Raw genomic sequence first — 12,073 nt, 5'->3', positions numbered from 1 at the left:
AAGGCAAATTCTCTCATCCCCTTTTTGCAGTTAAAGGTAGACTGTAGAGGTAATGGGAGAGAATCAGCTCATGTGTAAGCTGGGCTATACATAAAAACCCTACTTCTGTAGTAAGTAGTAGTTTGCACATGTACCTTTTTTAACCAGACTTAGAAGTTATACTTGACCTGAGGTGAACCAAAATGATGCTTCACCTGCATGATGACCTGGGATGGTTTTTTCCCTTTTAAAATAAAGACTTTTGTGAAATTGGCTGTGAGGAGACAACTTTAGGCTCTAGTTACCTCAGAGTTAGCTGCTTAAATGGTTCGATCCCAATCTCATTAATTACTAGTGCTATATCATGGCCTCCACTGGTGAGAGGTGAGGCACATCAGTGGGCAGGATGTTGTTCGCTTGTACAACTGCTCTGTCTTCTTGTGCATATACATGTGTTATTTAAGTTTATAATCTTCATGGCTGCATGAACCTTTCTGGTCTCTGGAGTATCCATTTAAACTGCTCTTTGTGTGACAGATGAGTAGGATCTGTTTACCTTGGCCCTGTTTCGGGTCACTCCTCTGGTTTACGCTCTGTTCCTCACTGTCCTGAACTTTTGCGCAGTAATTATGGTTATCTTGTGATGTGGATTTTTTTTTGATCCAGTCCTTTCTTTTGCTTTTTCCAGTGATAACATTTTTATGTTCTGATATTTACATTGTGACACTGGTAGCTGTCACAGCAAAAAGTAAAAATACTCCAATATTGACCTTGGCTCTCTATATAAGAATAGGGGCATCTGCAGGATTTGATTGCTCTTTGTGTTTTTTCAACAAAATTAGTGCTTTAATTGACTGTCTGATAAACCCACTTCAAGAACAGATGGAAGAGTGGAAGAAAGTGGCCAATCAACTGGATAAAGACCATGCAAAAGGTAGTTACAGAGGAAGAATTCTTTGATAGGAGTAAGATTGTAATATCAGCTTTTCTTCCTCTTTTCATGTTTGTACTGGGGAACTGAATGACGCGCATAAACATGTATAGCAACTCTTCTCTTCTCAAACAGTCCTCTCCCAAAGTGCCTAACAAAATTTTAACCCTTGCATATACTTTTTGAAGGTTTAGTTTGCAGGACCCCAAGGGATGGGTTGTTTTTCTAGACTGGTAAGCAGTGACTGGGTTTGACTCTGTTAGCCCGCTCTCACTGTATGATCTCCAGTAGTGCTGAGGATTGGGGACGCTGCATCTGTCCCTGCAAAGCCCCGGGGTGTAGTTAAAAGCTAACTGTTAGATCATGTTATGTCTCAGACATAGCATCCTCCAGAGAATGCACAGCCCTGTAAAACATTCAGCATCGTTATTTTATATCTGATGCGATACAGAAATGTGCACCTGGGGAGCAGGAGAGTTGTGTTGTTGGACATGGGATGCTCAGAGCTGCAGTGCTGATGATGGCTCCAGAGGCTTTCCTGGGGGAATGAGCAGGAGGCAGCAAAGTCTTGCACAGCAAGAACACGTTGGTAGATGCCTTTGGCTTTGCAAAAGTTGTATTGGGGATGATGGCCCTCTAGCACGGGTGCTGAAAGCAGGTTGCAGTTCACCACTGACCCTTGAAAATTGAAGACTTTTGCTAGGTCTGAAAGAAGCAGCATCACCATAATTTATTTTGGGGAGGGTGAGGACTGATGGGAAGGAGTGTACTTGGCCTCCAAAAGAGGATTTGCTTCTTACCGCACTATAACTGTGGTCAAATAGAAGCAGCTAAATCAGCAGCTCTTGCAAAAACTTCCACCTTGTGCTGCAGAGAGTGTTAAGCAGGTTGTAAGCAGGAAGGAGGAATCACCTGGGTTCCTGCAGGTAGGGGTGACCCTGGCCAAAGTGGCAGTGAGATTTAGGGTTTAGTGGATAGACTTGGGTGTTGGGGTGTAGTTGGCCCCGGTACAGTTCCTGTGCCTGCCAACAGCCTGCTTCTGTTTTTCCATCTATAGAACAGTGATAACATTCAGCTCCTTTGTTAAAAGTGTATGTGTATATGTATATACATGCATACATGCCTTTTATCTTTTTTTTTTTTTTTTAATGTATCACTTTTCGTATCTGGTACCTTTAGTGTGCCTTGACTAGAGGTGGGATATTTTGTTCTGGGATTTTAATTCTCCCAGGATTTGCAGCTCATCTGAAAATGAGGACAACTGCAGTGTGTTCCACTTCATCAGAAAGAGCTGGCAAAGTGACCCTTCCTTGGGCAAAGTTTTAGCACCCTTTCCCTCTGCCTGACTCTCATACTGGAGAGGGATCACAGGATATTCTCTGTTTTGCCATTTCTGGATACTTGTTTTTGAACACAGATGTTTCGAGAAACCTGTCATCTCTGTTTTCCATTCCTGAGAGTGGATGAGTCTCTGAAATGAAAAGCACTCTAATTTTGTACTGTGTTCTCAGTTGTTATTTCTGTAAAGGCTTTGTTTATTTGGGAAAGATTTTGGTATGTGAATGTGCTCACACCCTAAGATGTTATATTAAGCCAAACATATAGGCACTACAAAATGCAAGTTCTAAGTTGCTTTGATCAATAGTAGCTGTCCTCTTAAAATTTGCAGTCTAATGTCTTTAAACATAGCCTTTTCTGTGAAAAACATTCATTTTGACATCGAGTATGTTGATAATAGAGACTGTGTTTTTTTAGAATACAAAAAAGCCCGCCAAGAGATAAAAAAGAAATCATCTGACACACTGAAGCTACAGAAGAAAGCAAAGAAAGGTAACTTGCTTCATACTTGTGCTGTTAAAAACCTTTTGTGCTGTGCTCATTGACAAAGATTGAACAGTGATAGGACTTTCTATTGTAATAATTCGGTCCCCTGTAATGTATTCCTGGTACGTACTTGAACACCAGGGTACAATTACTATGTGTCATTTAAATCATATTCTGAAGCTGCTGTCTAATGTTCTTATACAAAAGCCTTAAAACTGTTTGTACAAAGTCAATCATGTTTTAAAATAGAGTTCTTGCTGCTAACTTACCCTGTTAGGAACATTGACACTGTAACATGACTTGTGCAGATACCTGTAAAATTTTCTAGAATCTTTTGGAATAATATAAAAAAAGCCATTATGTAAATGTTCTGTAACTATTAACATTTGTCACTGTTCTCCCTTTCTACCACCTTTCTTCTTTTTTAACAGCCTGTAATCTCCTAAACCTTACATTATTCCTCAGAGTGTGAGAAGGTGGCATGGGTTGTTGTCAGGGGGAGGGCACTTGGCAACCATAGAAAACTAAAGATGAGTAAGAAAAGAAAGAGAGTTCTCCACAAAGGCAATCTGTCTTTTTTAGCAGCTGAATCTCGTGTCCCTGTTGCTCTCCCACCACCATCTTGTCACAGGAGTTTCATCATCATGTTAATGGAAACATGCATCACCGATAGCTGCAGCATTGGCATCACTAAGGCTTTTACTCGGCCAAGTGCAAACCCCACCAAGCTTTGGAAAAATGATACAGAGCTTGTACAGAAGCAGACTTTATGGTTCCCTTTCCTGGCACTGGGTTCTTCCCAGCTGGGTAGGAAGTGTTCTTTGAGCAGCTCCCAGCCTGCAGGTTACAACTTGTGCTTCCCCTCCTGCCTAAAAACTGTGAGCCCAGGGACAAGCAAAAGAAATGCTGGGGCGGGGAGTTTCTTGAACTTTTTAAATTGTGTAAGTATTATCCAGAACAGGTGAGCCGTCACTAACTGTCCTTCCTAATAGGTGAGTCAATAATTACGCTGGTATAAAGCCACATGACCGGAAAACTGCTCTTGAATTTTAGCTGACTTTAGATGAGGGATGAGGAAGGGAGAGATGGAAGCCAGCAAGAAGGAGCTTAGTTCAGTAGGCTCTGTGTGTTTGTCTGTCCGTGGAAAAGTTTAGTGTTTTGAATCAGAATGGTCATCTTTAGAGGGACACAATTCTTTGTGATAAGATTCTATTTTTGGGTGATGCGTAAACATGTTTCTCATTTTGTGTGACAAATTGTCTGACTTCAGACTAACAGCTTTAGACAGTCTGTGATGTTCCTCTGTTTCTTTTCCTTTCTTCCCCCCTTTTCTGGTCTCATCACTTCTTGTCCCCATATGATACAAAGAACCCCTCAATGCATGGTAGGTGAGAGCTGAGAAAAGCATGTCCATATTCTGGGAAGAAGGAACCATTTTTTGAACCTGTTTCTATGAATTGACAGCTATCTGGCTCCATCTCACTTTTATCCTGCTTCTGAGTATTGAATAAATCAATCTGCAATCTTGGAGGAGGAGACAGCATTTTCTGTAAGGTGGGAAGAGGAGAGAGAAGCGCTTAAAGCCTTCTGGAAAAAACTCCACTGTTCTCATACTACAAATACCACCATAGGTGTCTGTCAGCAGTGGTTAAAGCAAGTGGACTTTCTCCTTGGGTTTTCTGTGTTCCTGTCTCCCTCCCCAAATGTGTGCCATGTTTAGTGACGAGGGTCAGCACACTGGTGTCTTGTCCTCCTTCAGGATTAAACATCTTTGAGCGGGGAGTGGAACAGGCTCATTTATAGCAGCCATGCTGTGATTGAAGGCTTTTTTTTTTTTTTTAATGTCATTCCCTTGATTAATTTTGCTGTTACGACATGCTTTTTGAGTTGTCAGTGAACCTGCTGTATTTCCGTGCTGTATTCCTCAGAACTGCTGTCACACACATGGTGTTTGGGTCCAGAGCACAAACCCAATGGGACTGAGGTGGGGTTAAAGCTGGTCGCGGAGGGACATGTATGGGGAAGGTGGAAGTGATGAAGGCTGGCAGGTAGCCAGTACGGGGAAAGGGAGGAGCTGCGATATTTCTGAGGGGCTGAGAGCTGTTCTTACAGCTCCTGGGGAGGAGAGATGCAGTGAGGTGCTGAGGCTCATCTGGATGTGGGAATGAATGTCCAAAGCTGCTGGCCCTGTGGGTTCCCAGCACGAGTGGGTGGGAGGTGGGAGGAAGTTCACCCTGTGTTCTTGCAAGTTACCTGCAGCGCTAAATATGGAAGAAAAAACAGTAACAGATGTTTTTTCCCCTCTTTGCCTTTTTGATCCCTACCTTGAAGGAATAAAGCATTGGTCTGAGTGTGATGTCAAATGTTGTTATGAAAACTCTTTTGTATGTACCCACCTTGACAGATCTGTTTCATGTGCTACGTGGTGAAGTATGTTGCTCTTGCTGTCACTAAGGGATAAAAAAAATCAAGAAGGGGTTTATTTATCAAATGATAAAGCTGCAGAAGTAATTCTGCTTTAGGTCACAAATGAGGTTTGAACTATGGGCAGGGAAGCTCTTGGGTGAAGCTGTCCTGGCAGGCATGTGGCTGAGTGCATGAACATCTTACTGTGTCTTCAACTCTTCTGTTTCCCTGTTGCTCAGACTTACTTTTTTTGTTCTGTTCTTCCTCAAGCAGGACCTGTCCCTTTGATTTTTCTGTAAAGTTACTGACTCACCTATGGGAACTCTAAAACAACCAATTCATTCCCTTCCTAGCGCTTGTAAGAATATTTTTGAATTAACCTTATGATCGTCTGTGGGCAAGTGAGATGTTTCTTTATTTCTGCATTCTGGATTTGCTTAAATACTGTGCATGCTACTAAAAACATCCTTCAAGCTTTTTCTGCTGTGACTAGATGGGAAAGTGGTTTTCTTCTGCTTTGGGTAGCTTCAGATCTAGGAATTCAAATATAACCCTCTACTTTTCTCATTTGCGTCATGGCAGTGGTGTCCTCTCTCCCTGCCGCATCAGGCTGCAGAGGCTCCCTCTCATAGCCAATGGCTGCAGCATGCGTAGCAACTCCTTGCTCCTTGCCTGCATCCCAAGGACATTTGGGAGAAAGGGCCGTGGGCTGCGTAGCTTGTCCTGGCAGGAGCGCGACAGGTTGGGCACCCCACCTTAGCTCTAAGGGTCTGAATATGTTGGGGTTTGCTGGTTCTCTGGCTTGTGCATGGTCTGTTTGTTCTGGTTCCATGCGGCCAAGTTGAAAGTTCAGGCCAGGCATTTAAGATCATTTATTAGAAATTGTGTTTGCAGAGTAGGTGTGTTAATTGCAATAAAGGTGTTTCCAAAGCTTGAAGTGACGGAGAAAACACCAAGCTTTCCAAACAAAACAAAAAGGTGTTAGGGGTCCTTTTTGGAAGTTTGCTAGAATATATCTGGTAAAACGACAAGTCTGTGTGTGAATGAAGGTCTTGCATTTCAGAAGACCTTACAGGTATAATTTTCATTCTTTTTGTTGTCTTTGTTAAAAAAAAAAAATCCATATGACGTCTAAATATATGTACTGTAAATAGGAGCCTGCTGCATCTCCCAGATCCATGCAGTCCCTGGGCGTGCGGTGGCAGTCTTCAATGTGCATCCTTTTCCTTGTGCCATTGTTCCTAACAGGAACAGGCGCATAGGGCATGTTGCCCACCCCAGCATTGAAACTTAGCTCTTGTCTGAACAGATGAAGCTACGTAGTGCATGGAACTGCATACATCTTCTAAATTGCTCTTTGTTTTCAGACAAATATTGGACATCAAAAAGTCAGCCCAGCTAACCTGAGTCAGCAGAATAACTATGCATATATTTAAAGTAAATTCCATGTTTTGGTTTCTGTTGAGTCAAGGCCTCGTAAGTGGATCCATAGCTGCTAGAAGCTGTTGATGCTATATTGGATTCAGAGGAGAGAGAGCAGCTGTGGCTCTGCATGTAACCATTTTGGAAGGTTAACAAAATGCATGATTCTTAGTTAAAAAAAAAGCATCAGGTGACTTACTTAAAATATAACTGAATGTATATGTAAAATCTGGAGTGCATGTTGGCTTTATTTTCTGTGTTTCAGCTTGGCTATTAATGATTAACTAGAGAGGTTTCCCTTCTGCCTATAACTTGACTGGTAGGTTTCATTTTCAGGTTCTTCATGTGACACGGTGTGTGAGCTTTGAAGAAAATGTTTAAATCCAAGCGGATTTGTGAAAAGGAGTTGTATGTAACGCTCCCAATAATATAACACATGTTAATGTGCAAACTGAGTTCTATCTCTAAGCCATTCATACAAGTTTCTGCAGAGTGCCCTTAACATTCAGCACAACATTTCATCTTGTGTCCCATCAACACTGAGTATCCAAACTCACAACCTCTACTTTTGAGTATGCAGCAGTTTTGGAAAGTATTCTTACTTTTAATGAAGTGGAGAGAGTAGAACATGATTATTAATTTACTGTAATAGTGCCAAAAGTGCTTTTTCTTCCCCTCTTCCCGGTTAGCAAAGATGACCTGTTTGTGTTTTAGAGCTTTTGCAGCTGTTTTTGTGTTATGCTCTGGTCTTTGAAACTGTGTTATTGTTATACTCCTCTCAAGGATGATTGCACAAACCCTGTGACTCTTAACTGAAAAACATGAAGCTTTTTGACATAATTATAACCGAGGAACATCTCCGTTCTTAAAGCTAATGGTGGCCTTCTCATTCAAGTACTTTGCACTCTTTCTCTACTTGCCACTTGCCCTGTCCGGAGTGGCAGGCTGGGGAGGGAGGACCCCTGGCCAGACCCTTTCTCCTCCAGGAGACAGCCTTGTTCCTCTAAATTGATCGGTGTGGCATGATGACTGAAGTGAGAGCCAGGACTTACTGTGGAGCCAGTGTGATACAGCTCAGAAGGAGGGAAGCTAATAAGCAAATTATCCTGATCTGTTGCAGAGAAAAAATCCTGTGTGGATGAGGCCGTGGTGCCTGCAGGTTTTTTGTGTGTCCTGTCCCCCGTCCCCCCCCCCCCAAGCTTATAATGTAAGCTCCACTTTATAAAAATTCAGCGAAGACGTTGCAAAATCAGTGACCAGAGATATTTCTTTGATTTATTTTCATTCCTTGAGTTTTGAATGCCTCTTGATAGTTTCCCTGTTTTTGACAGCAAGCCAGGTTTATTGCAAAACTTTATATATAAAGTTTTTTAATTAAAATACACATATCATGGTTAATCTTTTTGATGTTCTTTCACATTGCATCAGCAATTAGTTTTTCATTTAGTTAACAATCTATTAATGTAATTGCAGTAGAGAACATCAAAAAGTGCTGTGGTTACTAATGCAGCACCCGCCTAGATTTTGCAAGTTCCCAAGTTCCCTCTTCCCTGCGAGGGGATGAGCTTTGTGCCACTTCATCAGCGTGACCAGAGTTTGACAGATGTGTGTGTTGTGCACTTTCTCTGAAGCATGGGTTAACATGTTCTCACCTAGGAATCTGCAAGCTAAACAAAGTTCCTAAACTGGTTTAAGTCTCTTAAAATAAAACTGTATGGTAAATAACTGGGAGTTTAATTTGCAACAGCTCATCAGGAAGCAAAGCTAATGCATTTGTCTTTATCAGCAACAGAAGAAGTCGAAATAGTCTAGTCCAAACTGCTCGCTCTCTTGTCTTGGCGCTGATGATAATGTCTAAACTCTAGGAATGCCGGAATACCAGTTTGACTTTTTTTATTTTCCTTTCTGTGTCAATTTTGTGTCCTGCAATTTCTCACCATGCGCACCTGCCTGACAGCTGAGGCTCTGGGTAAGTCTGTGCCATGCCGTAACCCTGGTGGCTGGTTTATTGTAGCCCTTGCTGTGGCCTCTTTATGGTGTCTGGTCTCCACTAACTGCCTAGACTTTAATTTCTAATGAAACTAAAGTATTGCCTAATCTTAATGAACAAACCATCTTTTGATTTATTTTCTTTTGGCATCTAATTGGAACACTGTAAAAGAAGAAAATCAGTATTGTAGATAAACCTCTGGTTTATTTTAGAAAGGGATTAACATGGACTGATAAATCATGTCACAGTTGGGAGAGAAGTTAAATGGAATAGATACGTCATCAAGGTGATGTTCAAATAATTAAATATCTTATTGTTAATATGACTTTTAAAGTCTAGAGCTTAAAGTCCTTAGTGTTGTTCTTTGTAAACCTGTGATCCAAGTCCCCCTTTTTTCTGAAAATCGCATGCACCTTTCTTAACCGATAGATAAGAAATCACTATATTTAACTTCATGCTGGGGAAGGGGTGGAAATCAGCATCACAATTGTCTCCTCTTCTGCTGCCTGATCACATCTCAAATCTGTTTAAATTGGAGTGCTGTTTCAGTTGTATTGCAAATTTAAAGTAGCTGCCTTGAGATCTTCTTGTGAATGAAACACAGTGTTTCTAAATTTGAGCGAAATAATCGTACCTCCACCTCTAGATGTAGTGATGTAGGTGTTGCCCTTTGGAGAAGCCTGGATTGATTAGATCGGGGGACTCTCGACTGAGGCGCCTCCCCTGGGCTCCTGGAGCTGGGCACTGTGGTGCCTGCTGCTTGCCCCCTTTTTTTGAAACCACGCTTTGTATTTTTCCTGGTTTGTAATTCAATCTGGAAGTTTCCTTTGGTAACTTGGAACTTTTCTTTTAAGGGATGACTTAGCACTTTTGAATGTTAGCAGCTGATTCAGATCTCCAGTAGCCACCAGAAAGACTCTGATTCGGTTGCTGAAGGGGTCTGAAGTTCACCCCAGCAATGAGATTTTTCCACCTTTCTGTAAACGGTGGCAGAATTCTTCCAATCTCAGCCTAGATCCATATTAGTTTATTTGTTGGCTTTACTGTGCAGGACTCAGCTGGTATGCTCTTGTAAAGAAGGTGATTTGGGAATGAATGACTTGGATCCTGCTTTGGTTTGCACGAGTAGAGGTGTACTCAGCATTGTCTCATACAGTGTAAATTCTGCCACTCTATAAAGTGTCCAGTAGTGAATATTCAAGTTCTGTGCAGACACCTAAAAAAGTGCAAGGGAACACTCTTTAGGTGAGAATGCGGTAAATAATAATTTCACCAATATTTGCTGCATTACTTTGTCAATACCGGCATTAACTGTAATAGTCAGACTTGCACTGAGAGCATTTAAAAATCATTGTTCTCCTTTGCTGTTGCTTGCTAGTTTAAGTTGTCTTATAAAATAGGCATGAAATTGGGTTGAAAATTTGATTTACCATTTTCCTTCTCCCTAATACGTTTCCTTTACTAAAGTTATTTTCGAACAATGATTATTTAAGAAGCTGCACGAGGCTTTCAGCCAGGATTCACACGGAACACTGTAAAACTGAGGTTTTAATGCATGTTGGCCCTTTAAAGCTCTTGCACGTCATGGTAATGATGTGAAGCACCTGCTCTGAAGGTAACACATTAAGACTGTCCTTGGAGTAGCAGTGGATTCATGTTCATATTGACGAGAAGCAGTTCAGCTCTCTGTAGTTCATTACCTGTTACTTGCCTGTGTCAAGCCGTGAGTCCCAGGGCTGTTGGAGCATGGTGCTGTTGGAGAAGTCAGTCCACAGCTTCTGGCCTTGCATTTCTGCTCCTCTCTGCGCACCAAAGCTCCACTTGGAGAAGGGCTGGGTTTGAATTCCTCCTCGGTTTTCGGATTGTTGACTCGTTCTTCCGAGTGCAACTGGACACGCTCTGCAGAACAAATCCTTACATCACATCCATGTCTGGCTGGTTGCAGACCAGAGGCTTGTGACTACGTGTGAAGCTTTTGACCATTGCTAATGTTGATTGCTTTGGTGGGTCATTCAAACCTGTCTGCAGCTGAGGTAGGAATGTCCTTCCAGGAGCACTCTTATGGCTGCTCCGTGATGAGACTGTTCTGGAACTATTTTCTGTCATTACGATAGCTGTCTTGGTTTGGAAATTTTTCCAGATGGGTAACCTAAAGGCCAGAGAATGTGGGTTGGAGAGAATAATCAGTTACTGATGTTTCTTATGAAAGTGTGCCTCACGTCCACAGCAAAAATAGTGCAATCAGTTGTCATGGGTGCCATAGACAAGTGACCTTCCCCTCATAATTCAAAGGGGAAAAGAAATGCATTGCTCTCCAGTGGTCGATGTTCCCTTCTGAGAGAAGTAGTGGATTCAAACTAGCAGAGGCCCAGGGTGGGTGAGGAGCAGAGGCAGTTGGCCCTACATCCTCGGTGTCCTCTGGGTGTAGGAGTGCTGTCGAGGGCCTGTGCTCTGCTCTGCTTAGCGAAGGAAACTGGTTAAATCGGGCAGAGATCTCATCCCTCAAATTCCTGAGGTGTCTAGTGCCATGGGAGGCAGCTGGCGATTCAGGGAGTGGGAACAGTTATGCCTGATTTCAAAAGACTTGCTAGATTGATGTCTGCATTATGGACCTTTCAAAGGAAGTTATAAAGCTTTCCTGCTCCTAAAAGATGAGTTGCAAGGAGACATCAGGAGAGAGCTGTATTCACGCCATGTAAACATCTGACTTCAGAGCCTCATCTAAATGATTCACCTAAGCTTGTTTCCTGCTCTGAATTATACCCCAGACAGCTTGTGTGTTTTCACTGACTACATAGGTGCTCAAGAGCCATAGCATAAAAACGGGTCTGTGAAAGTAGCGGTGAGGAGATGGTATGTCTATTAATGTCTTGACTCACTTAAAGGAATAAAATGGAAACTTCGTAGAGGTACAGAGGATGTTGGAGAGCGATGCAGTTTTACATGCGTTTTTGCCAAAGGGTTAAAATACACAGCTTGAACATTATCCTGATAACTGTTGAATTGAGTGAGTTACACAGGTGTAAATGAGTTTCATTTTTGCCCCATGTTTTGGGTGCTATATTGCTCTGGTCCAAGATGTGCTGCTCTGTGAGGTCCATGTAGATTACCAAAATTCGCTATAATTGAACCCACTTTATCAGTGGACTCCAGTTGGTTTCTTACTGTGTGTCTTCTCACTGTGTAGCCACATGGATTTAACAAGGATTTCTGTGTTAAGTGCATGATCATATGGTGGAGCAGCTGAACGTTCACAGCAGTTCTCCAGAGCTGAACTAATCAGTGCGTGATTTAGTTCACAACTGATATATTTTGCATTTGGTACATCCATGCTAGTGAGCCAGTATCTGGGTTTAAACAATGAGATATTGTTTCACCTGTTGTAATTTCCACACAGCTTTCAAAATAAGGGGTCTGAGCAATAATGCAAGTCGCAGTTTCAGGAATTTGAAAGAACAACTCCAGAGAAGTATAAAATGTTTAATCGCTGCATCTGATAGCAAAGGAGAGTATGGGGAAGG

At 42.1% G+C, this 12,073-nt stretch overlaps 1 protein-coding gene across 12 annotated transcripts in view; it reads left to right on the top strand.

The window, feature by feature from the left end:
* The window catches only part of MTSS1 (MTSS I-BAR domain containing 1), a 127,085-nt gene that overhangs the window by 93,693 nt on the left and 21,319 nt on the right, over window positions 1-12,073 (top strand). For 8 of the 12 annotated variants that reach the window (XM_075704560.1, XM_075704551.1, XM_075704556.1 and 5 more), the window contains exons 5-6: window positions 822-913; window positions 2,666-2,740. In XM_075704560.1, coding sequence (XP_075560675.1) covers window positions 822-913; window positions 2,666-2,740 — 167 coding nt within the window. Of the gene's footprint in view, window positions 1-821; window positions 914-2,665; window positions 2,741-8,519; window positions 8,532-12,073 lie in introns of all 12 variants that reach the window. The other 4 variants (XM_075704558.1, XM_075704561.1, XM_075704552.1 and 1 more) reach the window with 1 other exon arrangement.

Source organism: Pelecanus crispus, chromosome 2, assembly GCF_030463565.1.
Source record: "Pelecanus crispus isolate bPelCri1 chromosome 2, bPelCri1.pri, whole genome shotgun sequence".
NCBI lineage: Eukaryota > Metazoa > Chordata > Aves > Pelecaniformes > Pelecanidae > Pelecanus > Pelecanus crispus.
Note: the sequence above shows the minus strand (reverse complement) of the source record. Positions and strands in the feature narration are given on the sequence as shown.